Source organism: Simochromis diagramma, unplaced genomic scaffold, assembly GCF_900408965.1.
Source record: "Simochromis diagramma unplaced genomic scaffold, fSimDia1.1 OVJJ01000107.1, whole genome shotgun sequence".
Lineage (NCBI taxonomy): Eukaryota > Metazoa > Chordata > Actinopteri > Cichliformes > Cichlidae > Simochromis > Simochromis diagramma.
The window spans coordinates 2,016,941-2,044,666 of NW_024387209.1; the positions used below are offsets into that span (position 1 = coordinate 2,016,941).

General features: G+C 40.8%; 1 protein-coding gene across 7 annotated transcripts in view; it reads right to left on the reverse strand.

Moving 5' to 3' along the window:
• Positions 1 to 27,726, reverse strand: part of agap1 (ArfGAP with GTPase domain, ankyrin repeat and PH domain 1) — a 173,532-nt gene that overhangs the window by 79,353 nt on the left and 66,453 nt on the right. For 4 of the 7 annotated variants that reach the window (XM_040051522.1, XM_040051520.1, XM_040051518.1 and 1 more), the window contains 6 exons: positions 19,548 to 19,606; positions 18,327 to 18,414; positions 12,566 to 12,580; positions 10,752 to 10,837; positions 10,448 to 10,589; positions 6,650 to 6,784 (listed from right to left, as the gene is read on the reverse strand). In XM_040051522.1, the coding sequence (XP_039907456.1) occupies positions 6,650 to 6,784; positions 10,448 to 10,589; positions 10,752 to 10,837; positions 12,566 to 12,580; positions 18,327 to 18,414; positions 19,548 to 19,606 (525 nt within the window). Of the gene's footprint in view, positions 1 to 6,649; positions 6,785 to 10,447; positions 10,590 to 10,751; positions 10,843 to 12,565; positions 12,581 to 18,326; positions 18,415 to 19,547; positions 19,607 to 27,726 lie in introns of all 7 variants that reach the window. The other 3 variants (XM_040051521.1, XM_040051525.1, XM_040051519.1) reach the window with 2 other exon arrangements.

A 27,726-nucleotide genomic window follows, 5' to 3' on the forward strand; every position in this document is an offset into this window, starting at 1 on the left:
TTTGCAGATTAGTGTGTTTGTGGTGTCAGTGTGTGAATATTTACACACTGGATGTGATTTTTATATCGCAGGAATGTTTCTGAGTGACTGTTTGACAGAGCGTGTGTGGTCATTAAAGCTCGTTAGTGAGCGCTAACGAAGCATCCTCAGTCTGCACTCTGACATGGACCAAAAAGAAGAAGAAGAGGAGGAGGAGGAGGACCCGCGTGTGTGTGTGTGTGTGTGTGTTGGGGTTCACGTCGGTGTAATTAGGCTAATTAAATTAGTGCGCTGATGGACGAGGGAGTGCAGGGCTGTCACCCTTGTGCTCCTCCCCCCTCGATCCCTCACACAGAGGTCACCCCCCCTTGCCCCTCCCCTCTCTGACTGGACCAGGCTTCACTTCCCATTACAGCAAATTACACGTTAAACATGTTAAACACACACATGCATATACACACACACACACTGAAGCCCAGCAGAAAACAAAGACGACTACAGATCACAGCACAGTTGATTCAACATCATTTCAACTCAGATTTGCGCTAAAATTTAACAGTTTTAATTAAAAAATGCTAAAAATTTTAACCAATTTAATTTTTTTATTAACAGCATCATTTACAAAATCTTATTATATTTAGGAATAGTTTCATCATACTAGAAAAAACTTGGAGTTTAAAATGGTTTCTTATATGATTAATGTCCAAATGGTTTTGTGTAATTTTTAGAGCTAAAATGCAGAAGCATAAACAGGTTCCAGCAAAGGTGTGAATGTAATTCTGCATTTTATGAAAGTTAAGTAATTCTGGTTAAAAGACGACATGCAGTTTAAACACAAAGGTTTTTAATCTTTTGGCAGGTTTTTCTAGTACTGACTGGTCCAATGTTTCAATATAACCAAACTCAGGAGGTGAAACATCTGAACTAGAGAAGCTGAAATGTCAAAAACTGACAGGTTCTCTCTCAGATGTGAATACTGTTTGGTTTTTAATGAGGGTAAATCAATTTTAGTAGAACAAAATAACCTCTTTAAACATAAAAACATAGGTTTGCAGCATTTATGAGAAACATTTTAGCTACTTCCTGACATTACTTAGACACTTTGGTCCAATTTTTTAATAAAACCACATCAGGGAACCTAAATGTTTAACTTGAATGTGAAACTTTTGCTACAAAATTGTTAGAATTGATTTTTTTAATAAAAATATAAAAGCTGTCAAACTGTTAAAAGTAACTTTTTTCAGCTAAAATGCCCAAAATGAACCAGCTACAGTTCACATGTGATTATTATTGGATCTGTTGGATCATTAACTAATTACATTCTTACATGTATCCATAGTAAGATGATGTAAAATTAAGTAAAATGATGGTTTAACGGCATAAAATACAGAATGAAACCTTCCTCCTCCTCTTCCTCACCCCTCCCTAGCTCAAAAAACGTCATTACAACAAGCGGGCCAATTATGTTTAATGCTAAGTGTTGTGGTCATTCATGCAACTTCCTCATCTCAGTGCCGCCGCTGCGACTCATCAAAGCCTCTATTACATTTAACACACACACACACACACACACACACACACACACACACACACACACACACACACACACACACACACACACACACACACACACACACACACACACACACACCACGTCAAGTCAAATCAGTGCCAATCAGCATTTCTGCACTGCAAGCTTCTGCCTGTCGCCATGACGCCCCAGCTGACTATGAGGCCGAATATGAGCATTGGGTAATTAAAGCCCCGCCCCCATCTCGACCACTGGGCCAACCAGCCGCGATTGATGGAGTCTGAAAGCGCAGCGAAGGTCACTAAAGCGCAATCGATACGCTCAGAAACATCAGCTCCATCATAAAGTGTGACCTCACCCTCCATCGACATGTGTGCAAAATGTCATTTAAATCAGAGAACAAGAAGAAAGTTTGCAGAATCGATCAATAAATAAATGCATCGATCAGCCTCCAATAACAGCTATTACACTGCTGTTTTAAATCAATCAATCAATAACAGATATTTCACAAAAGTAAGAATACGGTGAAGAAAAGTGTGTATGTAGAGCACAAACATTTCCCACCAAACTCCATTCAAAACCTTCAGCATTTAAGAAAATCTGCTACGTAGGGTTTTTTTATTTAAGGTTTTTAATATAATATATAATGTAAAGTATTTTTCCTGTGTGATTGATTTTTAAATAATGTGTAAATAATTTTGAAGTATTATTTTTGTATAAATGAAACTTCCTGGTGATAAGATGAAGTCTCAACTGGCTTAAGTTAACAACAACATTAAAGCAAAGCAACAAATAAAAAAAAAAAACTATACAAATTTAATGCAAGTAGGTTTCAGACATTATTTGTTCACCAACTTCCTGTTTGTGTGCAGGCTTTTATTTTGTAAACAGGTGAACCAACAGGTGATACTGGGAATCAGCTCGACGGCAGCACGATTGTAGCTCACACAATAAGACAAACATTTACATACACACCATAACGTATAGACAGGGGTGTGTCCAAAGACAAGCCAAAAGGTGCCCCTACCCCATATAAACCCATGATAACAACAACAACAACAACGATAATAATAATAATAATAATAATGATAATAATAATAATAATATTAGAAATAATAGTAATGATAAAGTCCCCATTGCTGTTTCACGCTCGTGTGTCTTCTTCTCTGTCTCTAAATGGTAAATTATACTTATGTTGTGCTTTTCTACTCCTACTACAAGCGTCATTCACACACACACAAACACACACACATTTATATGAGCGCCTTTTTCTTCCCATAAACACGTTTAACATAACATCCACACACTGACACACATCGGGGCTACTCAGGGTTCAGCATCTTGCTCAACAGCCAGGAATCAAACCACCAACCTTCTTAGCTGACAACCCCACTTGAGCCATCTGTCGCACATCTGACCGACACACTGCAGTTAAAGCGGACTCAAATTTAAACCCACAAACACACACACACAGTAAAAATATAAATACCCACTAACACAAACACACGCACGTACTCAGAGCTGCAGGCTGCTGCATCGTTCTGCTGGGTGATTAGAAAACTGATTAATTTGGGATAATGACGAGAAGAATACAAGGAGACAGTGTCTCACACACGCACACACACAGAGTGGAATAATTAAGAGGATAATAAGGCAGCGTTTAGTGTGGAAAGCTTCCTCCTGGGCCGACCACACACACACACACACACACACACACACACACACACACACACACACACAGCAGCTCTTCTTCTCTTACAATTAAAAGTCTGCAGTGTTTCGCTCCTCTGAGGATTCGACTGTTTCCTGTGCTCGACACAGCGAGCCTCTGCTGCTGCTGCTGCACTGCCCCCTGCAGGACACACTAAGCAATGACTGCCCACAGATGATGGATGAAGACTTGTGTCTGTTCCTTCTCTGGACATGCTGTCTCATCACACACAGACACACACACACGCTGCACTTTACAGGGACTTCATCCGCCACAGAAAGTAGTCCCTACAGATGAACTGCACTGAGCGTTAAACTATTTCAACCTGATTTGAAGAAGCTGATGATACTTTCTTATATCCTTTACAACATTTTTGTCTGTTTTGAGTTTATTTATTAAAAATAAAAGCAAAAGCATGAAATTAAGAGATGTAAGAAATACTCTTAGTTCCCCTGAAATGAGGCGTCGCTGCACAGAGGGGATCACCTGCCTCTTTTTCAGCTTAACTTCTGTTTCCTTACAGAAAAGTTTATATATGAGCCAAAGATCTGCGGGAGATATGAAAAAAGCAGATTAAGAGGTGATCATGTCACCTGATGTGATGACTACAAGCTAAAATTTACATATGAAATGCCGTTAAATCAGGGGTGGGCAACTCCAGGCCTCGAGGGCCGGTGTCCCTGCAGGTTTTAGATGTATCCTTGAACCAACACAGCTGATTTAAATAGCTAAATGAGCTCCTGCAGTTCTCCAGAGGCCTGGTAACGAACTAATCATGTGATTCAGGTGTGTTGACCCAAGGTGAGATCTAAAACCTGCAGGACACTGGCCCTTGGGACCTGGAATTGCCCACCCCTGCCTTAAATCATTAGCAGGGCTTTTATTGTTAAAATCTGCATCCAGGATCAAAACAAAGCAATCAAACGCCTTATTTCGTCATGCTCATTCCACCTCAAACCATCGTCAGGTTAGCTCTGGATTCAGCCTCATATCACAGCATGGTTGGTCACCTGTGGGCGGGTCAACACTGAAGAGAACGTCTCTGAAATCCAGAATCAGGAGTTTGAAAATGAAGTGTTTAACATCTCGGCTCCATCTCAGTACCTGAAGTTTTCTGCACTAACATGCAGTCTATCTACCTCACCTTGACATATTTTTATTTCTGTGACTTTGATTGCTAAATGTCTGCTTCAGGCTTTGGTTAAGCTGTGAATCATTAAACAATCGTAAAGCGGACGACAGATTTCCCTGCTCTTCATCGTCATCAGTCAGAGAGCAAACCTGTAACCCTGTAAACCGAGCCTGAGCGGCAGAATCTGATCAGACCCACTCAAAGTGAAACTCAGGTGGACGCGAAAGAAGCCAGAGGCCGTCAGAGTCGCTGCTAATTAACCGCTGAGTCCGTGTCATCCATTTCTCTCTCTAATTACAGCCGTTAACCCCGCGCCTGCCGACCGGTCGCCCGCCCGCCGCTTCATTAACGCCTCTGCTGCCTCTCTTCTTATTAATGTGCTCTCAGAGTGTGAAAAATGAGCCGCAGGGTTTACCATTTGCAATAAGAGAGAGAAAAAAAAAACTTTTCTCCTGAAACCTTTCTGCCGCTTTTTTGTTTGCTCCTGTTGATGATTCGGCTTCACAGATTTGTGTCTTTCTGTCCTAAAACTGTTGCATTCAGAGCGATCAAACATTTGAAAATGCTCCTGTTGAATGTCTGAAAGAGGTTCAGCACTGCAGTCACACAGCACAAAGCAGGATGGGTAAAAGAGTAGCAGCTAAAGGCCTTCATCACTCATTGGTGATGTCAGAAAGCCAAACAAATGATCATCTGGGGGATTCAGTCCAATCAACCAAAGACTTCTCAGTCTTAGGCAGGCCTAAGATTTCTGTTTGGTAAAGGTCCACTCTACTACTGCTGCTGCTGGGACGTAACACAAGCAGTGGTGAAACATAACTGGGTACGCATACTCATGTTGTAGGGCCAAGTTCACAGTTTGGTAAATCTTTGTTGGTGCAGCAGAAATAAATTATGACGTCTTTAGACACTTTCACACATGAACTGGTGGTTTCCAGAAATCCTGTCTCGATGCATCGTCACACTGGAAATAGAAATGAACATGTTACATGTGGAGAGCGTGCAGGAGGCAGGACAAAAAGCTGAAACCACAGGTGCAGGTGGTTTTTCAAAAACAGCCCTCTTGGCTCCTGCCTGGAACGTCCATTATCAAATGATGTAAGAAAACTTCACAAACCCAGAACTGAAACTCAGTAATGAGATGATCATAAGTCTGGACCTCCATAGCGAGGAAGTCTCGTGCCGGGTGGCTTGAGGTGAATTCCTGAACCCAGACGTGAAGCACGGCAGAGGCTTCACGTCTGGGTTCATAAGGCTTCAGTCCAAGGAAGTCCCAAACCATATCAAACATCCAGCAAAAAACAACTCGGGAAGAATTCATGGACACAAAAATTAAATGTGGATGAAGGAGCATCACAAATTTGGGCTTTCAGATCCAATGAATCACCAAGAAATTGCCTCAGACAAAATCACAAACACAAAGAAAATCACGGTCAGGACTCGCATCACAGTTTGGGCCCGAAAGTCTAATACTCAACCAAACATCTAGCACCAAACGACTTAAGATGGTGGAGGTGGCATCGTAAGTTTGGGCCTTCAGACGCAATGAACCTATGAACCAATACGTGAAGAATGGCCGAGGCAACACTGTAAACTGGGGGCTTCAAACCAAGGAAGACGCCAAACATCAGGGGATATACTTCACAAACCTAAAGCTCAGTTACATTGAGGTCACATCATGGTTTGAGGCTTCTAATTGGGACTTAACTAAAGATACGTCACTTTTTATGGCTTCTTCCCAGTAACTACACCACAGAATGACTTTAAACAGAGGAAATCCACCCTCAGAAATCACAGGTTGCTCTTGTTCAGTAAAGGTTGTTAAACTGTTTGTCAGTTACCTACCTAAACACACTCTGTCTTTGTGTCGCTGTGACTTAGACACAGATCAGATCACATATTTATTCACTCATTTAATGCAGATGTGCATGCAGTGTCTGGGTCAGTCAGGACCTTGACAGCTCCGGACACTCTCCTGCTCCTCCTCTTTGTCCTTCCTCCCGCTGTAATGTCTGATTCTTTTATTAATCCCGTTGGGGAATCGTCTCTTTTTGTAGCCCCCCACCTTCCTCCCCCCGCTATGATAAAACTTAATTGCTGTTCGGTTTGAGCTAAATAGCTGAGCGGGTCCATTTAAGTCTTAATTGATGTGTGATTAAGAGCGTTCGAATGGCTCCGGCCGGGACGTCGGAGGAGGAGGAGGGAGTGTGCCGGGGAGGAATGTCACCTTCCCAGAGGACTGGACTCTGGTTTCCCGCTCGTGTTGGACACTTTTCCCTGACAGATGGCTGCTTACCATCCTGGAAGACTCGCTCCACGTTGAGGCCGTAGGTGGCGCAGGTTTCATAGTAGGTGCATCGTTTGAGGTCGTTGGAGAGCTTCCTGGCCCGGGTATCGTCGATCACCCTCGGGTTGGTCGAGCTGATGGCGTCTGAGAGGGAAATGACAAAGAAAGAGCTTGAGTCTAACTTTAAATCCACATTTTACAGTAAAAGAAAGAAACTCAAAGGCACCAATCTATTTTTATTCAGGCGTTTACCCTAATGTAGGTATATAAGGTGTCATAAATATAATAAAAGCCGTAAGACTGACTCAGTCATGTATTTTATTAGATTTCTGGCCTGTAGAATCAGAAGGAACGCCTCCACATCAGCGCTCTGGCTCATGAAGGTGAAAAGAAACAAGAGCCCAGACTTTAAGGAGGAAAACTTCAGCAGTACTCTGGCGCCATCTGCTGGTTATGAGAGTAATAAGCATGTTTGGATTAAGCTACTTCCAAGTGCAACAAAATAGGTAGTAACAACAGCTCTAGAGAGGACCGGCTCATGCAAAAATCTGCCAAATAACATCTCTTAATAATATTTGTAATTATTTATACGAGAGTATTTCACTTTAAGGAATGAACGCCTCCATGTACAACACTAGAATTACTTTAAAATGACTCCGATGTCACTGGAGGTGACATGAAGAACCTGTCCTGTGTTTAAAGACGTTTCCTCCTGTTTTAATGTTTGAGGGACCACATGTGTCAAAGTAATTGCTCCTGTTATCACTGTACCTGCCTCTGTTTTATTTAACCTATCTGCTAAAGAATGTAGAACCAACTCTTAGATGTGCTGGCTGTTAAACTCAACATGGGTTCATGTTGGTTTTTTCAGGTGAACACCAGGAAAAAAGGATGACAGAGGCAGGCAGATGTTATACAGGTAACTTTAACTGCAGCTGGAAATGAATATCAGAATGTGGAAGCGGCGTCCTGAGAGGATTTCAGTGATTACACAAACACTGGGTCTTTATTGTTGCTCGTTTGTGGAGAATATTTGTGCTCTCTGGTGTTTCTCTCCGCCTGCAGCTTACAGGGACAAACTCAGTGAGACTGTAAATACATTCATACATACAAGATTTCAGCTCAGTAACAGCACAGCAGGACTCTGCTTCAAGAGTCAAGAGTCGTCAACACAGCTAGGCTTTCATTGTTTTTTGGCTGACTCAACAAAACCTAAAACCCCAGCAGGAGATAACAGGTATCATGATGGTGGTTTTCAGCTTTCTTTGCTACCTGCTTCAGGCTCTCTTCCTCAGAAAATCATCCCTATGAGTGCCCCTACACCAATCAGACATGTTAAAACTAGAGATGGACTGATCTGATATTACGTATCAGTATCGGTCTGATACTGACCTAAATTACTGGATCAGATATCAGAGAGAAATAAAAAATGTAATCCGATCCAAAGTATCACAAAATCACCTCACAAAACACGCTACTTGGCGTAACCCAGCTCAGCGCATCGGAGCAGTATGTGTCACGTGATAGAGCGACTGTTGTCTGCGAGACCTGTCGGTGGTCTGTTGGAGCATTTGGAGCCTCGCTACATGCTTCCTAACCGCGGCATTTCATCTCAGCGAAAACTATCCCAGAGAAGTAAAACAAGTGTGTAAGTTCATCCCTGAATGTTTGCATAGTATTTCCACGTTAAGATAACAACTGATATATTGAGCCACAGATGGACTGGCCATCGGAGTTCCATATTGAGGTGAAAAGGAAGCGATTTGTCTCATACTTCAGTTAGAATTAAAAAGTAGACACAAAGCTGGAGTTATTCTGTCTTTGCTGCGCAGTTGCATCCACTTCTCTCATTCACTCCCCCTCCCTCTCCTGTTATTAATTCAAACATGAAACTGATCAATGATCAGCTGATCGGCTTTTCTGTCGCAAGTCCCGTCTTTCTTGTTTGTTTATCGCCCACTTTGCGCTAGAAAGAGGAGACCAGCGGATAAACAACAGCAGCATGTTTAAGCTTGATGAGCTGTTGTTAGAATGTATTTAATGTTACTTTCTAGTATCAGCTGATATTTGCTGGAGCCACAGCTGTAAAAGCTGCTGGTCATGATATGGTTTGGATATCTGGTGAGAGGGAAACATGAAGATGAAACCAGGAGATGTCCTTACTGAATCATCAGAGCTGAACAGGTGATGGAGAAACAGGTTTACCTTTTAGGTGACATGAATGAGTTGAAGGGAAGTTATGAACTGTTTCTGAGAGACAAATAACACCAGGATCCTTTTCTACGTAGCTGACGGCTGGTAACTGTGCAGGGGCGGGTCTAGCAAAGTTTTGTCGGGGGCCCAGGTAGAGCATTAACAGGGAGAGGGGGGCACAAAGAAATATTTTTCTTTGTTATGTCATTTAAAAACTTTGAATAAATAATTATCTGAATCTTACAAAAAAAGTGGTCACCTGATTAAATGTATAGAAATCCATTATTGCATATAGTAACTAATAAGTCTAATATATACCCTAGTAAGCTATAGTACTTTTTCCTTTGGGAAGATACCATCTGTGCAGTCTGTAATTCTGTTGAAGAAAGATGTTGAATCTATTTAATTATTGTAGAAAAATAATTGATTTCTGTGCATTTGTTTTACACATGCATTAAATTAAAGGTGATTCCATCGATTAAGGGCGGAGGGTGGTTACCTAATATTTTTGCTGGGAGTTGGCAACCCTATTAGTTAGGTAGGTAAGTACTCTATAAAAAGCCAGAATAGGGAGGATGGTGTAGGTTTGAATTTATTAGATTGATCAGTGTTGCTGAACTATAAAATGTTTTGGGTGGAGTGTATTTTTTGCATACAGGTATAACAGAATAACTTCAGTCTCTTGTTTTTTAAAACTTGAGTATAAACTTATACAAAATGCAGCAAGATATTTATTTAAAAAAAAAACAGTTTTATTGATTACAAAATACGCTATATCGGATTCATATCGGTATCGGCAGATATCCAAATTTATGATATCAGAATCGGTATCGTGCCATCTCTAGTTAAAACACATTCTTCCAGCAGAGAACCTTTATCAAGTTTATTAAAATCATGCTGTAAATAAAAATGTGCCGCTTCCAGATGATTTTAAACCCAAACATAAAATCACCAGGTCAGGAGCAGCATCAGTTACCATGGTGAGCTTTGACTCAACTGTTTATTAATCAGATCATTACTTTATTGGATTAACTGATCCATTAAGAGTAAAACAAATGAAAATGCTGCCTTAAAATGTCCAAACAGAGGAATAACTTTCAGTTCAGACTGATAATAAAGACAAAACTGTAACGACAAAGAATTATTCATGTCCTTTGATGCGCGGATCGGCCAGCGTTCAGCCTAAACGCTCTACAAATCTACTGATGTTTTCCTGCTGTGTCTTCTCAGTTTTATGGTTCCTATATCTGGATCTATGTAGAATAACGGCAGTTTGCAGGGCAGACATTTTTTCTAATACTTTTATGAGTGCATAAAATACAAATAAAGAAAAGGAGGCATAAACTTAAAATTAACAGCAGCCACAAAATGCTAATCAGAGGCAATGAAGTCAAGTTTACAGCTGCAATTAGGATTGTGCACCACTAGGTGGCAGCAAAGCTCTAGAAAAGCAGACTGTCCAGAGAGAAAGAGAGAGCTTCCTGCTAGGGACTAAAAATAAACCCCATCAAGTAGAGTTTTAAACAATACAAAGATTTGGTGTTTATACAGAGGCTAGTGTGTGTGTGTGTGTGTGTGTGTGTGTGTGTGTGTGTCTGTGTGTGTGTGTAGTACCTTGTGTGCCGACAAGCACCAGCGGCAGGTCAGCGGTGTTCCTGTAGTTGGCGAGGCGGCTGAAGTAGTGATAAACAGTCTGAAAGCTGATCTCGTCCTCCAGACTGAAGACAAAGATGACTGCGTCCACCCATAACGCAAACTGCACACACACACACGCATACACACAAACAAGGTTGTAAATCCAAACTTTATTTAAAGCATAAAATCATTATTTCTCACAAATATCAGCCTAACAAAAATGCCGGGCTCTCTGGGCTCACAGTGTTCTCACAGTCCAGTCTGAAGGAGGTGCAGTACCCACCTGTGCCTCCGGGGGGCCTCCTTCATCTCTGATGAGCAGCAGGTGACTCTGACCGTCCACTACAATCTCCTTCTTAAAGCGCCCGCCTGCAGAAAAGACACACAGGTTACTAACAGCGATGCCAGCGGTGGGAGGAGGTCTGATCTACGGAGAGGTGGAGCCGATCATCGATCGATCGGGCTGATCGAGTGTGAGATGATGAACGCTACACAGGAGGGAGGTGATTGGACAGGAAAGTAAACTAATACATATGGGGGGATGACGGAGATAACCAGCAGCTGAGAGCGAAAAACACTAAGGGTTAAAAAAAACAAAAAAAACAAAACACAAAACGGGGTAAGCCATCTTTTATGTACAGTCTGTGGCTGTGACCACATTTAAGCAATACGGAAGCCTCTCAGTGCCTTACACTGCTCTAAAAACCAGCTTCAAACAGGGTCAGAAGTCCAGGGGGGGCAGAAGGAGGGGCTTCCTGCTCCCACCTGATGTTCTGCTGTAACAGGTGCCTGCAGATGACTGAGGACCTGGAACATCTCATCAGGAGCACTGATGATCCGACAGCTTCTGCCTCTTTCTACCCTGAACTCGTGCATTTTGTTGTGCTCTGACCGTTCATCTCCGGGCTTGCTGCTGCTTTAAGAAACTCCACTCTGACACAAATATAAACAGCAGTGTGGCAAGTCACTGTGGGAACGAGCGTCTCTTCCTCAGCATTTACAGGAAGTCGCCGGTGTTATTTCGGGCTCTCTCTCTCTCTCAGCTGGATCAGCTGATCTTGGGATGGCGTGGCCGAGCTAGCGCAGCTGCAGTAATGACACACTAGATGTTTAGAGAGCGGCGAGCACAGGAAGTGGACATGTTTCCATCACTTGCCCTTTCTTTACCCTGACGTTAAATATTTGCGTCAAGAGGAGCTGATTTTTGTGAGAGGGGCTGCCTTTCACAATAAAAGCCCTCAAAGCTTCTGAGGAGTGCATCAACACAACTTATGACAGTGGATGTCGATCTTTTATTTACAGTGTGTGTGTCTGTGGTCATTCTGCGATGAGTCCAGCTTGATAAACTGATTAATACCTTTAACATGTAACTAATGTCTTCACTGATCAATACAGCCATCTAGTCATCTTACTTCTGCACCATTATAGGAACAAACGTACGAAACAGGATCATAAACACAGCTGACTGATCCCCACATGCAATTAAAGAAAAGTCTCCAGTGTTACGATTTTCTCTTTAATCGGTTAATAGAATCACTTATTGATTCTTTAAAGACAAATAAAAAGTCATAAGTTCATCCTTTGGAGTTTAAACAGGCAGAAAAAGGAAAGTGAACACGGATTTATTACTAAACATGAAAAATGGTTCACTAGTGATCTGAAATTAATCTAAGATCGTTCACCTTTTTTGATCAAGATGGAAGAAAATCAGTGAAGCAGGTGAACATGATGAGGATGGAGACGAGAAAAAATATGATTAGATAATGAGGGGGCGGAGCTACACATTCAGTCGCAGCAGCCAATCGAGTTCAGCTTCAGGTTCAGCAGCTGGAAGCATTAAATAATCCAGATGTTTCAAATCTGACTTGATGAAATTATTTGTACAAACATGTAAAAAAACAAAAAACAAAAATGAAAGATGAAGCAGTTAAATCCCTGGAGACGTGCAGTGTGATGTTTGGCGGTTGTTTGATGACGCGGAGATGAGACGCAGTGCTGAACCCGAGCTGATCTCAACGTGCTGCTGTCTGAACCAATGAGGCGATGGATTGAAGGATAGAGGGATGGACAGGTGAAGGAGAGAGGAAGGATAGTTACCTGCATCCACGTCAGCTATTGTACAAGATCAGCCCCGAAGGAAGAAAGAGAGGAAACAAAAAGCAAAACAACAGCCACAGTTAATGCATGCACAGTCCAATCAGGAGACAGCGAGGAAGGTGTTTGAGAGAGGTTCAAAGAGAGGACACGAGAGAGAAGAAGAAGTAGAAAGAGCAGTAAAGAACAGTACACAGTTTCATTTGCAGTCAGCTGGAGGTCAAAGCAGTGAATAAACAAACACGTAAACACGAGAAAAGCTCAGAGAGGAAGAGGAGGACAGAGGTGAGAGGAAGGATGGACCGCTTTCCTTCATGAGTTTGGGTTCATTTATGTCACTGTCACCACCTCGTTACTGCAGATTTATACAAAGACGCTGAGTCATTAGACATTGCTGAGGTCACATTAATCACTTTCAGCAAACTTGGAGCTGAACGAAGACGTTTGGATTTCTTTGCCATTCTGTAACATGCTGAACGTGTTTTCTCTGTATGAGTAATGATCGGGAAGAGCCAGCGGAGTACAAAGCTTTAACATGCTGCCCCGCCCCAGCATTACACTAAAGATACCTAATGGCAGCAGGAAATCAACCTTAGACTGTTTTCATTATCAACTATGTTTTGGGACCATTTCAGAGTTTTTTCTTTATGTTTTTTCCTAAATGTTTTGAATTGCATTTGGACTGTTTCAGATTTACAGTTTACTTAGTTTTCAGTTGTTTGAACTCGACTGTATTTAGAAAAAGTTTGACTTTCTGAGTTGTGGTTTTGGTGTTTTGGGGAGTCGATTTTTATTTATTTATGTTTTTTTAAAAAAAAAAAGCTTTTTCTGGCTTGACTTTAAGCTGCTTTTAGACTCATTTAAAAACCGACTTCATTCTACATTTTGATTATGGACTATTCAGGGACATGGTTTGGAAGATTTTGGACTTTAGTCCTCTGATTTGGGTCTGTGTTTGAACTGTTTTAGACTTACTGGGGACTTAGTTTTGTGCTGTTTGAGTTATTTGGGACTTGATTTAAGACTTTGATTCTGGACTGTGGGTTGAAATTATTATTAAAATTAGTTTGAGGCCCTTTAAAACTTGCACTTGGATTTGAAATTTTCTGGGAGGTGGCTTTGCAGCATTTGAACTTGATTTGTGACTTACAATCATCTGGTTTTGAATTGTTTTAGACTTACTGGAGATTTAGATTTGGGCTGTTTCAGTTACTACGGGACTTTATTCAAGACTTTGATTTTGGACTCTTTAAGAACTTGATTGGAATCATTTTGGACTGTTTTAAATTGACTTTGACTTCTTTTTGTTGTAAATTTTGGACATTTTTCAGTTTGGGATTCTGATTTAGTGATCTGGTTTTTGGACTTACTTTTGTCGTGTTTAACCTTGGGACTTGATTCAAGACTGATTTTTAACTCTTTAGGGGTTTGGATGATTCTGAACTGGGTTTTGGTTTGACTTAAACTTAATTCGGGACTTAGTAAGTTTTGGATTCAATTTTGGAATATGTTTAGGACTTCTTGTAAATTTTTTAGGTTCAGATTTGGAAATTTGGGGAGGTGATTTAATCTTTGCCTTGTGTGGTGGCCACCATACTCACCTGTCACTGCTTAGATTCCAGCCGGAGACACTAATCCCATTTGAGATTGCGTCAGGAAAGTTGCCCAGCATAACAATCTGCCAAATTAAACATGCAGAGCGACCCACTGTGGTGACCCCTTGTGGCAAGAGAAAAGTTTTTATGGGCAGGATTAAATCTGAGGTTTTTAAATACACGTGTGTCTTCTATGACTCCTTGATGCGGAGACTCTGTTGACTTCTTGTAGCCGCAGATTGTTTTTCGTGACTGGATGTTCAGAGCTGTACTCCTGCTCCTTCTGGTACGATCACTGAAGAATAAATAATAATGAACTAAACTTTTGGGGTGTCACCTTTTCTGACAAATCGCAGACTGAACCAAAGCTTGCCTCTCCACATGTCTGTGTAAACCTGACAAAAATAATAATAGAGTAATAAAATAAAACTTAATGACTGTTCTGGAAAGACTGGACTGGAGACTTTGTTGATGCCTCCCAGCGTTTCTTTTTCCGTTAAAGCCACGAGAACAATAGAATCTGTGAATGATGTTTGGCTGCTTGTGAGAGCGGCAGCTCCTCAAACCACAGTCAGCAGCATTAGTTTGGTGGCTGTGGGTGATTTCCCAACCATAGCTCCCCTCTCTCTCCCTGTTGTAATGGATCCCATGTGCTGCTGTACAAACAGTCTCAGTCGGACTTTTTCTCAAACTATCAGTGCTGCTTCTGCAGGATTTCACTCTCTGCAAAGTGTCAGAGTCTTTAGAAATAGAAATAAATCTGGGCATTTCTGACAGTCCTTAAACGCACCACAGAGGTAAATCTGGGCAACCTGCGTGTTTTTGAGTCAGCGATGAAGCTTTTTTTTCCCCTCTGCAGCAGCGAGGCTCCAGCCTGCAGCCTCAGAATAGTTCTGGTCGGTGGCTTCGTGGCGCTGCGGTCGCCTCGCCGCTCGCAAGCCACCAACTCCGCTCCCAATCAATCGCCATGGGAATCCAGGCAGCCGGCATATTTTTAGATCCGAGGAATTTCAAAACAGCTTTCCCCCTTGGGCTGCTTTTATTTCTCTGTGGTTATGCAACGATTTCAGAAAAGCTTTTTATCTCCTTTTTTTTATTTAATTGGACTTGAATCGCCGCTTCCTCGACGGGCAGTGGTGCCAAGTAATTCGATAAGAGATAAGGGGGAGCCGTTGTTTGAATGTGGTATGTGGACCTGCTCGAAAAGCCGTGTCGTGTTGCTTTTGGCAGCGCTGCAGTGTAATTAAGGCGGGAGGCCGCCGGGCATTTAGCAGCACAACACTGAGGAGAACGTCACCACCGTGGAAGACTTTCTCATGTTTTAGCGTGAAGTTATCTGCTCTGGGATTCCCCATCGCGACGAACTCTCTCCCAGCTGTCTTTGCTCTGCTTGTAGTTTTTTTTCTTTTTTGTGCTTTAATGTAGTCCCTGGGGTCCCCTCTTATCAGCTGACCTTCGATCGACCTCTCTGCAGGCGTATTAAATTAAAAAAATAAACCTCCTCCTCTTCCTGCCTCCCACACTTCGAAGTCTCTCCGCAGAGGGACCAGCAGCTAAAATTGGTCTGCGGGCTGATTTCGGGGTGGGTCCCCACATAACAACATAACAAAAGCAGCAAAGGTTTCTTCCCAAATAAACCATGTTTGATGGTTTTCAAGGCTTTAAATACACAAAGAGGTCGGCAGGGGGTAATTAGCTGCAGCTCCACAGCGGACCCTCAAAAGTAGCCAAAGTACTTCTTTGACTCTCTTCCGTCTGAAGACTTCTGGCTGCAGTTATGTGCGTTGCTCAGCAGCTCACAGCATTTTTAATTAGACTGAAAAATTCAAAACATTCTGCAGAGGTTTTAAAGTAACGGAGTTTCATCTGGTCAGCCAACTTAAAGCTTTTAATGTGAAAGGACAGCGAAAAGAAGGGTATTGAGCACTAACGCATCTAAAACCAAAACAAGGAAATAGTGAAGAAAATAAAACTTTCTTTAAAAATATGTTAACGTTACTGAGCATAGACGCGAGTTTTGAAAATATTTATTGAAATATATTAGACTGATTTTTGACTGCTTGTTTTGTTTTGGGGTGTTCGGGACTTATTTTGGGTTCATTAAATTGGACCATGTAAGAACTGATTTCAGACTTGGAGTTTGGTCATCATTTTAGATGTTTTTAGAGTAATTTGATATTGATATTTTGATATTTGATATACAAATTGATGTCAACGAATTTGGGCCTAATTGTAGACTTGTGTTTGGATTGTGGTTCTGAGGTTCTGACCTGATTTTTGGCATTTTTTGTTAATTTTGGAAAATGGTTTTGGACTAAAATGTACAGTGAAAAGATTAAGAACAAAAAACCCAAAAAACATTTACAACAATAAAACATTCAGGCAATCATGGTAGGTAAAAGCAACAAAGAAGAAATGAAATAATAAAAGATCTTGTTTTAAATTATTTTGTGTTTGTTTGGGGACTTTATGGACCTGGTTTGGGTTATTTAGAGTTTATTTTGGACTTTTAATTTATATATTTACTAGTTTTAGACTGTTTTCAGACTTGATTTGAAGCCGTTATAAACTTTTCATTTTGATTTAACTATTGGATTTTCATCCTTTGCATATTCTTCTTTTGGCTCTTTTAAAAACTTTTTAAAACTTGGTGTCAGGCTTCATAAATATATATTTTTAGTTATGCACGAAGGACCAAAACTGCCAAAATTAAAAAAAGAAATAAAAAACACTGATGATAAAAATAAATAACTTGCAAAATAAATATAAAGATGAGTAAACATAAAAGCAGCTGCAAATTGAATTTAAAAGTTCTAAACGTAATGATGTACTTATGTATAAATAAAGACAGATAAATAAATAAAAATGGAAAACAGAAAAAATAATACATAAGAAAAAAACCATTTATGTCTCATGTGAAAGACGGCAATCATTTTTAATATTTTTATAGGTGCATTTAATGGCATAATTTGTGTTATTGGCTTGCTTATTTTGGCAAGTTTGGTCCTCCATACAATGCCATTGATTTCTTTATACAGGCAGAGGTATCGCCCCTGTTAGTTATCAGAAAGATGCAGTTCTTTTGTTTTTTTTTCTGAGGGAATAAAGAAGCGTTTTTGCTTCAACTAAACAACTCAAGCTTAAAGCTCCTCACCAGTGGTTTGAACTGTGAGTTCGGTGCACCACCTCTCTGGACAGTAGAAGGATGAATGAATGAAAAGTAAAAGCGCTGCAGCGTCTGTCGGTGTGATTGATAAAGGAAAGTGAGCAGAAAGTGCCTTGGCTGTGCGTGCAGGATCCCTGAGAGGAAACAGCTCATGTGCTGAAATATTAAAGCGGGTTTAGTAAAGTGGGTCTGTGCCTGAGGACCCTGCCGTCCTGTACAGTAACAGTGTGTGTGTGGGCAGCTTTAATATTACATGAGGAATATGGCCGTCCCTGCAGGGCGTGTGAGTTGAGACACCGGAGGAAAGTAGGGCTTCATCTTTTCCCTGAGACAAAAAGTCATCTTTAAAGTTTCATAAGTGATTCTGGGTCAGCCAGCAGAGAAGTTTAACCTTTCGGGTGTTCACTGTTTCTCAGATATTAAGCAGCTGAGCGCGATGTTATGCTTAAATCACTTCTTCTTCACTTTTTAAATCCACGCTCACGCCCCAAAGAGGTCAAACTTGTTGGTTTTTCAGTAAGTAGAACAAATATCTAATAAAAGTTTGACTTTTTAATGTCACTTTCTGCTGTTTTCATCTCACTCAGTATTCATTTTCAGTCACTCATTGCTTATATTGATATATTTTCCCTCTAACAGGCTGACAGATCGGCATTAAACCAGCAGATCTGATCATTTAAAGCCTCCTGCGGTGATTCAGCTCCATCTCAAACTCTACAAATGTTTATTTGAACCCAAAAAAACACTTCAGCTTTCTCCCAAAAGTGGAGTGAAATCTCTTTTTAATGCGACTTGGAGAGCTTCTGAGCCTGACTGAGGAGCTTTTTTCGCTCTGCTGGTTAGGCCTGTGCTGTAAGGAGGTCGTTAAATGACGTTTAATCCGCTCATTATTTTCTCCTCTGTGTTTTAGACTGATTCAGTCTGAGAAGGCGGACGACTGCTCTGCCATTTTATTAGAAGAAGAAATAGCCAAACAAAGACAGACATGCTATGATGTTCTTACCCTCTGGTGACTCCTCCTGGACATACGTTCCCGTCAGGTATCTGTGGACCAGCGCTGACTTACCACTGGCCAGATTACCCACAATGCCCTGAGGGGGAGACAGAAGGGAAGTTAGCATCTCTTAAAACATTCAGCAGACTGTAATCACTCCATCAACAGGAACTCATACTGGTTTTAAAAGTTTTCTAGTGTTGCTGGTGAAGATGAAATAATTCAAGCACATGGAGCTCTTACTGTTTCTGTGAGTGGACAAACAAATGCTTCAGCAGAAATGAAATATGAATCATAGTTACTCGCAATTTTTTATTTGTTAGGCCCATAATAATCTCAACTTAAATTTTAGTTAAATGATAATATTGACATTTTACTCTTAAAATATTTATACATTATGTGAATATTTAACTTTTACCTTTAAATTTTAATATTGTGCTATAAAAGCTTTTTTTTTTATTTTAGTCCCTAAGTTATATCATAATTTTGACATTTTAGACATAAAATGTAATATTTTACTTTTTATCTCTGAGCTTAATATTTTGGTCTTATAGTTTTTATACTTAACGTAAATATTTGACTTTATTTTGACATTTTGCTTTTAAAGTTTGCTTCTCATGGTTGTGATGTATTGTTTGAATTTTGATGTTATAATCTCACAACTTTCACATTTTACTTTCATAATTTTGACATGACCTCATAGTTAATCTCATCTAATCATTTTTACTTTTGAATTACATTTTCAACATGTTTTTAAACTTTTATCTCAAAACATTTAACTTATGAAATTTTAATCTCACAATTTTAACATCCATCATTTATTTTATTTTATTTTATTTAATCTTCAAAGTTAAAATGATCAAAATTGTACATCTGTTTGGTTATCTTCGTGTATTCACTTCTTGTAGTGTCCTAAAGCCTGCAGGTCAGGAATCGTGAGACAGAAGTCCAGGTCGGGTTTTTAGAAGTAACTAAACCTTCAAAATAAAATACTTAGAGCACCTTTACATTGGCTGCTGCTCAGGGGAGCAACTCAATCTCGACATTTAAAAAATAAATCTCTTAAACATAATGTTTCTGAAATTCTTGTGTTTATTTATCTAATTAGTTAGTTTTTGTTGGGATTTTTGTTAAGTTTTGGCAGGAAATGATCTCCGTAGCGGTACGCCATCCCGCTGAAGCTTGACTCTTGGACAGGTGACCCCCTCCCCTTTAACGCTCTGAACTCACCACTTTGAGCTCGGGCACCGTCCGACTCAGCGTCCACTCCTGACTGTTTACAAACGCATCTGGAAGACACAAAGAAAGAAAAAACACACATTATTAAACTGTGAGGAACATGTGATGCCTTCAGGGAAAAAATGGAATTAAAAATGCCTGATGGAGTAACGAGGCAGCCAATCAGCTCCTCCTCAGTGGTGTCAAGGGTGACAAAGAGGAAGAAGAGGCTTGTTAAAGCTGACAGACGACCAACACCAGGCCAAAAGTCACAGCAGACTGAACACGATAACAGGACACGATCAGAAATACCGTCATGGTACAGAAGAACCATGAAGAACCACAGCTGAGAAAATACAAAGGTTAAAAGCAACCAAAAAATAACACTATATAAAAACTTATAAGTCCATTAAGAGGGAGATCAACTTACATTAATCTTTATGTTCTTTAAGCACTTTAATCTTAGAATCAATCAATCAAATGTTAGAATCAGGAAATAAAGACAACATCAGTAGATGAGAAAATATTTGTATTCTAAATTCTTCTAAAGGTTCCCCACAAATTAACTCCTGCAACCATCTGAGGTGGCGAGTGTCAGAGGTCATGGGAAATGAGGAGGGCGGAGGCCAAATGATGTCAAACCACACACACACACTTGCACTGTGTGTGTGTGTGTGTGTGTGTGTGTGTGTGTGTGTGTGTGTGTGTTATTGGAGTGCGATAATGTTGGTATTATCAGGGAGGTCGTTTCCACTCACACTGCAGAGACGGCTCTCTAACAAAAACACTCTGTGGTTTTAAACACACACACACACACACACACACACAATTTAAACAGGACAAAACACCAGCAGTGAGAAAACACAGGCCCGTGGACCAAATCTGGGCCCTCCCACTGAAAGAATGTGGCCTCTTACAGAGAGCTGGGTTTGTTTGTTTTCTACAGTCAGCTAAAAACCGTACAGTAAAGGTACTCTAACACACCTTTAAACTATTCAATATGGGGCTGTAGTTCTTTAAGTTCTGTTATCAAGTAAATAGAAAATGTTTCAAAGCCTCAAACAAACTTTACTGGATAAAATACAACAAATAAAATCAAAATATTTAAAGTCACATTTCAACTTATATTGAAATCACAAAATTGGGACATTTTAATTTAATCTATATTGAAACTAAGTCATAATTGGCATTTCAATCTAAAAATATTTCTATTTATACAACTTAATTTCAATACTTTGACATTAACATGTCTGTGGTCACATATGGGGAGTCTCTTCAGTCTGCATAGAGATGTGCGACCTTTAACCTCTGAGTTTATCATTAAAGAAGCTGTATTTCAGTAACTGCTGATGAACGCCTTTCATAAAAAGGAAAACGTGAGGCGTCCAGATGTTTTCTGTAGCCATCATCCCACCGCAGGCTCCTTTAAAACTGCTGGACTCTGAGACACCTCGGGCTTGGCGTTAAGTAGGCCAGTGGGCCAGAGCCACTTAGAGCCTCCAGCCCCTCTTTACTAATTCATCTGCAGCAATCTGTGTCAGCCTGCAGACCCTCAGACTACACAGTACTGACAGGAAGTGCTAAAAGCCCCATGAAACACTGGTTTTCTAACGCATTGATACCTGAGACTCACACTGACAGTTTTCGTGCAGAGTGTGCGATGCTCTCTATGGAGGAAAAAGACTGACAGAAAACTAATAAATATCTCAATAAATTTATTTTCTTTTGATTCAGCTGGTTTCTGATGTTTTAATGTAGTTTCTTTTTTACATTTTTGTCTCAATTCTGAATTTTAACCTCCTAGGACCTGGCATCCACATATGTGGACAGCACATTTTCGGTTGTCTAGACCAAAATACTTAATTTTTCTCTACAAGGGCCTGATGTCCACTATGAATGAATGAATGAATTGAAATTTATTTCAGTCAACAACAACAACACTACTAACAAGGACATTATACTGCCACTGTTCTAACGAAATTTAAAACTAATGTCCTCATATGTGGATCTCATTTTTCTCAGAAACAAAAATTAGGCAAAAAGCAAAACTCTGGTAATTCTTTGTTTTTACATTCATCAGGTGCCAATCAGCCCAAATAGCAAAGAAAAATTAAAAATGCATGCCATGATAGAGTTCGGGTGTTAGGAGGTTAATCTCCTCATTTTAGCTTAAAAACCACTGACTTTCCACCACACAGCATCCTGACTGCTCCTCTTTCCTCCCTTTAATGAGCCCAAACTGCTGCTGCCAACATCTCATCTGTCTGGAAACCATCCAGAGAGGAGCGTCTCGATTGGTTGGCGGGCACACAGAGGGGGACATTGTTCACCCACTCAACAAACGGCGGCCTGTGTCGGGGCCGACCCCTCCCTCCCTGCCAGGCAGGATGTTGACCCAGCTGCTTCCTGTTTTCCATCACAGCCCTCCAGTTCCCCTCTGCTGGTTCCCAGTATGATGCACCAGCAAAGCGAGGAGATGGTTAGCGGCTGACGAAGCATCAGCTGGTGGTTGAACTGGGAGGTGAGGCCGGATTTAAAGGAAGAAATACGACAGCTTCAGGCTGCACCGATCTACCTTTGGAGCTGATTTGGGACTTTTTTTTTACGCCTGAGAAGACCACTGACTAACATCTGCACAGCGATGATGCTTTGTCGTGTTTTGTGATGACCGCCCTGGTCTGGTATTTTTAGTCTGCTTCCAGGCTGCCGAGGGGTCATCACAGAAACAGAAACACAAATGTCGACTGAAAGAATCTGCGCTGCAAGAAGAGGGAAAGTCCAGATGAGATGAAGCGAAAGCATCTGGGAGCGCGTGGGAGGAACACCTGAACTCAATCAATCCGTCAACGTGTCGTATTTACGAGGCTGAGAGGAAGAGGGAGACAGAGGGCCTGTGGGTGGATGATACGACTCCATCACGGCCCGACTACATGAAGGCGGAATCTCCAAAATTAGGTCATGAGTTAGAAACCCAACACACCTCCTTTCCTCCACTACAGCTTCACGCTCAATAAAAGCAAACATCCACTAAGTGATTTATTGTTTACCCACTTAAAGGCAGAGTGAAAGGTTTATACCACCACAGGACACTTTTTTTGTTCTTTTTCTGATGTAGCAAGTCGAAATTCTTGATTTCCAAGACTCTCAAACTTTCTGATATTAGAAAGTTAAAATGATCAGATGAAGGTAGAATCATGAGGTAAAGTAAAAAATCTGAGATTAAATTGTCAAAATTATGAGATGGGTTCATCACTTATTCTGATTACTGATTACAAAGTACTCCAGATTATGGAGTATGAAAGACCTCACTCATTTCAAGACCACACTTTAAAAAGGAAAGCCTTTTTAACATGTAATGGTAATGTAATGATGGTAATAGGCCTGGGCTATATCATACCGTTCACGGTAATACTGGTGTAATGCTGGGGAAACGATAAGAAAATGAAATATCGCGATAGAATATGGGTAAAACACGCATGCGCAGTGCCTTTGTTTACATAGGCACATGGCGGCGACGCAGAATGAGAAGGGTGAAAGCGGATCGTTGAATGAAACTGATGAATCAGAATTAGTTTGTAAAAATTCTGCAACTTCAGTGGTGTGGAACTGGTTTAGCTTTCATCCGTCAGATACACAACAAAGCACTATTTTTGGTAGCGCATGCTAGCGGGCCGTCGTTATTACCGTGTTTTTTGGAAAAATACGGCACACTTAAAATCAATCCTTTGATTTTTCTGAAAATCGACAGTGCCCCTTATAATCCCGTGTGCCTTATGTATGAAGTCTGGTTGCGTTTACTGACCTCAAAACGATTTTATGTGGTACACGGCGCTCGAAAATCTGTCAGATGTTTTAGTACGACTTTGCTAAGCTATGAAGCCGCACCGCTTGATGGCTTGTCAGAGCATTACGGCTATCGTAGGCAGGAGCCTCGCAGAGTGATCCGTACTGTGCTTCAACATAATGTTACCGTATTGTGTGTGTATAACCTCTTTTTAAGTTTTGTGGATATTATACATGGTTATGCTGAGGATATGTCGGACAATTTCCACTGGAAATGCCTTTTGGTTAAACTGTCATATCAGTTATATCGTTATCGCAAATTTTCAAATGCATATTGTGATAAATATTTTTGGTCATATCGCCCTGCTCTAGATGGTAATAATATGATGTAATAATGGTTAAGTTTTAAAAGCGTGTGTTTTGACCTTGTAAAAACACTAAGATTGGATTATGTGGAAATGCAACACAGGCAGACTTTGCTTTATTTTAAAGTGTCATGGCTGTTTTTTGTTAATGGGATAAAATAGCACAAAGGAAGAGAAAGAAAGGGTGGACCAGATGACAAGGGGGAAATGATTAAATGCTAAATGTGCTGCATGTTTTAACCTAATCACATTTGAAGGATGATTAGAAAAACATGTTATTCTTCCACCTGAAACAAACGGAGGAGAAAAGAAGAGGACAACAGGTGAGATACGAAGGGGAAAAGACAGCAGATGGAGTGAAACAGATGGACGAAGACCATGGGAAAAGGAAATGGAGAGCTCTGCTTCGTCATCACTCAGGGAGGAAAAACTTGGAAATGAGAGCGAGCGTCATGGGACTAAAACTCTCCTCCATCACTCCATCCCTCTGTGCAGAGAAAGAAAGGAAGGAGGCCTTCAAAGTGAGGCATCAGGACTCCTGGCTCTCTCCAGAATAATCTCCTTCATTAATTCTCTTTCATTTCACTCGTTTGTCTCTATTTTTATGCTCCGCTCTCCCTCAGAAAGATGGGGAACATGTATGAGACGACACATCTTTGTTTCTCTTTATAAAGAGGAATTGTTTAACTTCAACATTTACCTTCAGTTCCGACCTTCAACATGAAGAAGCCAAGGTCGTTTAGCTTTCTGGTGATACACTTTCAACACAAAACTCTCAAGAAGCCACGTCTCTTCAATAATTCAAACATCTGAACCCTATTTGAACAACCCTAAGTATCAGAGTTTTAAGGAATAAAGCAAGAAAAATGATCTCTAAGAGGTGGCTGTACCTCAGGAACTCTAGAACTAAACCAGAACCAAAGATTTTAGATCCTGAATACAAAGAACTAAAGAGCTTTAAGCTATAATAAATACAAGCTACAGTCCCTTAAACATAAAATCTGCAGACTCCAACAGCTTTCACCTGAAAGAAACTAAACGAAACCATGAAACTGAATCCAAGATCTTTCCCTGGATTCCGATTGATGAAATGATTGGATTGAGTAACGGATTATTTCTTTCTTACTTACTCTAGATTGTATTTAACATCAAACTAAACACGCTGCAGACTTTCGTTTATGTCCATCCTACCAGTTAGTTTTAAAGTAATCTCTGTGAGGCTGATGTTTGAATTCCTATGTAAAGGTCAAGGTGTTTGTAGTTCTAGTATTAAATCACATTTTGAGCATGATTGGGTTACATGCAGGCTAAAATGAGCTAGCCTAAAATCTTTAATCTAGGTTTTCGAATAATCTGGACTGGCAAACATTTTCCCTGTAAATTTACGAGGAAAGAAATATGAGAATAAAGCAATAAATTAGGCGGTAGTGAAAGTACAAGCTATGTCAGAATATGAACAGGATATAAATATGAAAAACTATACGAATATGAAATAAGTAACTTTACAGAATCTGAGATATACAGCTATACAGAAATGGGAACTATGCAAGTTGTAAACAGTTGTAGGATTAAAGATTATCGAATGTACAGAATGATTATTTACACAGAGCTATACAGTAGTGCAGTTAAGATAAGTGAGGGTGTAGATAGTTTCTACAGAGGCTATATAAAGTGCTGGTGGTTGTGAGTGGTGGTTCAGTCCATGTTATTATTGTGTGTTTGAGGGTACAGTTGTCCATTGTGTGTATGTTCAGTCCATGAGTTTAACGTGGGTCAGATGTCAGGAGGCAGAGTTCAGGAGTCTGACAGCTGTGGGGAAGAAGCTGTTCCGGTACCTGGTGGTCTTAGTCCAGAGGCTCCTGTAGCGCCTCCCAGAGGGCAGGAGGGTGAAGAGTCCATGTGATGGGTGACTGGGGTCTTTGATGATTTTCCCAGCCCTTTTCAGACACCGCTTCCTGTAGATGTCTTTTATGGCAGGAAGTGGTGCTCCGGCGATGCGCTGGGCAGTTTTCACGACCCTCTGCAACGCCTTCCGGTCCGAGGCAGAGCAGTTCCCGTACCAGACTGTTATACAGTTGGTCAGGATGCTCTCGATGGTGCAGCGATAGAAGTTCACCAGGATGTCTGAGGACAGGTGGTTCTTCCTCAGAGTCCTCAAGAAGAAGAGGCGCTGGTGAGCCTTCTTGACCAGCTTGGAGCAGTTGGTCGTCCAGGTGAGATCCTCGGAGATGTGGACTCCCAGGAACTTGAAGCTGCTCACACGCTCCACAGCCGTCCCCTTAATGTGGATGGGTGGATGTGGGTCAGCATTCCTCCTGTAGTCCACGATGAGCTCCTTGGTCTTCTCGGTGTTAAGCAGCAGGTTGTTTCTGTCGCACCACTCAGCCAGACGATCCACCTCCTCCCTGTAGGCGGCCTCATCGTTGTCACTTATGAGGCCAATCACCGTGGTGTCATCTGCAAACTTAATGATGGTGTTGGAACCATCAGCAGGTCTGCAGTCGTGGGTGAAGAGGGAGTAGAGGAAAGGGCTCATCACACAGCCTTGTGGTACACCGGTGTTCATTGTGATGGTAGATGAGCAGTGGTTATCCAGCCGGACATGTGCGGCTTGGCACTTGTGCTGTACGTAACAAGTCACGTGACGTGACGCTGCGGCTGTGATTGGTTCGGCTCTGCGCTACTTAATTTGGATTGGCTTTTCTTTTTTTCTTTTTTTTTTAAGAGGACAAGAGTGGCGAGGTCTATCGCAATAGTTTAATTTTTCTATCGAGAAAAAGTTATATCGCAATACATATCGTTATCGTTCTATCGCCCAGCTCTAGCTGATGTTCTCCACGAACTAATAAAAGGAAGAGATCAGGGTTAAAAGAAGGTCCTCAAAGAGTTTCTGGAACAAAACAAAGACAGACTGTCAGCGCTGTGATTTATGATGAAGTAATATTTATTAGTATTACCTGCTTCTGGAAAACGGTACAGTGCTCCAGCAGAGAGCTGGTTTTAGTCTTTGTAGAGGCCCAGGCTCTTTTTGTGTTGCTGGTTTATTGAGTCCAAACTTCTGAATGTTTAGTTGACTGAAGCCAACATCAATTCCAGATGGATTACCATCCGAGCTGCACCTCATTTATACCCCGACTGTCTCGCTTTGTTGTCCCTTCTGAGCAGATCTCTGCCTTTTTATAGACATTTGGAGTGCGCTCAGTTTCAGTTGTGTTCCAGGTAACTCGTCCATGTCAGCCTCAGTCTGGAATCGCAATGTTTTGACAACAGGCTGATCTCAGTTTGTCCTGTTAGAGTTCATTTAAGCACAAAATCTCTGTCTCTGTGGATAAAGTTGAGCTGTAATCGTAGCACTTCTGTTGGTGTTAAAATTCAAGACGAAACGTCTAAATATTAAATAAAGCCCAGCTGCTTTTATTTGCTTCATTTTGTCTTTTTTTAAAACTCTACATTTCCCTTTTCGTATTTTTCACTGTGCATGTCTGAAACCCTCAGTTTGACCTCAGCTGCGACTCGGAGACCTTGTTGGAGCAGGTTTTCAGATCTTAGAGACCTGTCTTTGTTATCTTGTTTTCTGCTGTTGTGTCTCTGTCGCCATGTTTCTGTCTTCCAGCTGCCTTCATCTAAACACACTGACGTGGTGTGGCCTTTGAAAAGCACAAATATGTCTCTCAGTTTGAGTGAATATTTAGGAACCGAGGCTGAGTTTAGCAGTTTGTTTGCTTTTTGCCTTCAGGTTTGCATTTTTCATTGATTAAAAGAGTTCTGGATCAGGTTAAAATGCCTTTAAAGTCCATAAAGTTAGAGTGGAGTCAGCGTTAAGATTTTTTTATTCATTAGGTTAAGGTTCGGGACCTGGTTTCAGCAACTGTTTATAACTTAGTTTAAACTAGTCCTTACATAAGCTTTTTATATTTGAGCTTTTCCTCATAGATTTACCACTTTATTCAAATAATGTTTGATTTTATTTCTACTTCATAAAAGTTTGCAGTTGTACAGTTGTAATAAACAGTTTCTGAAGGTTCATTTTTGTTAATTTAAAG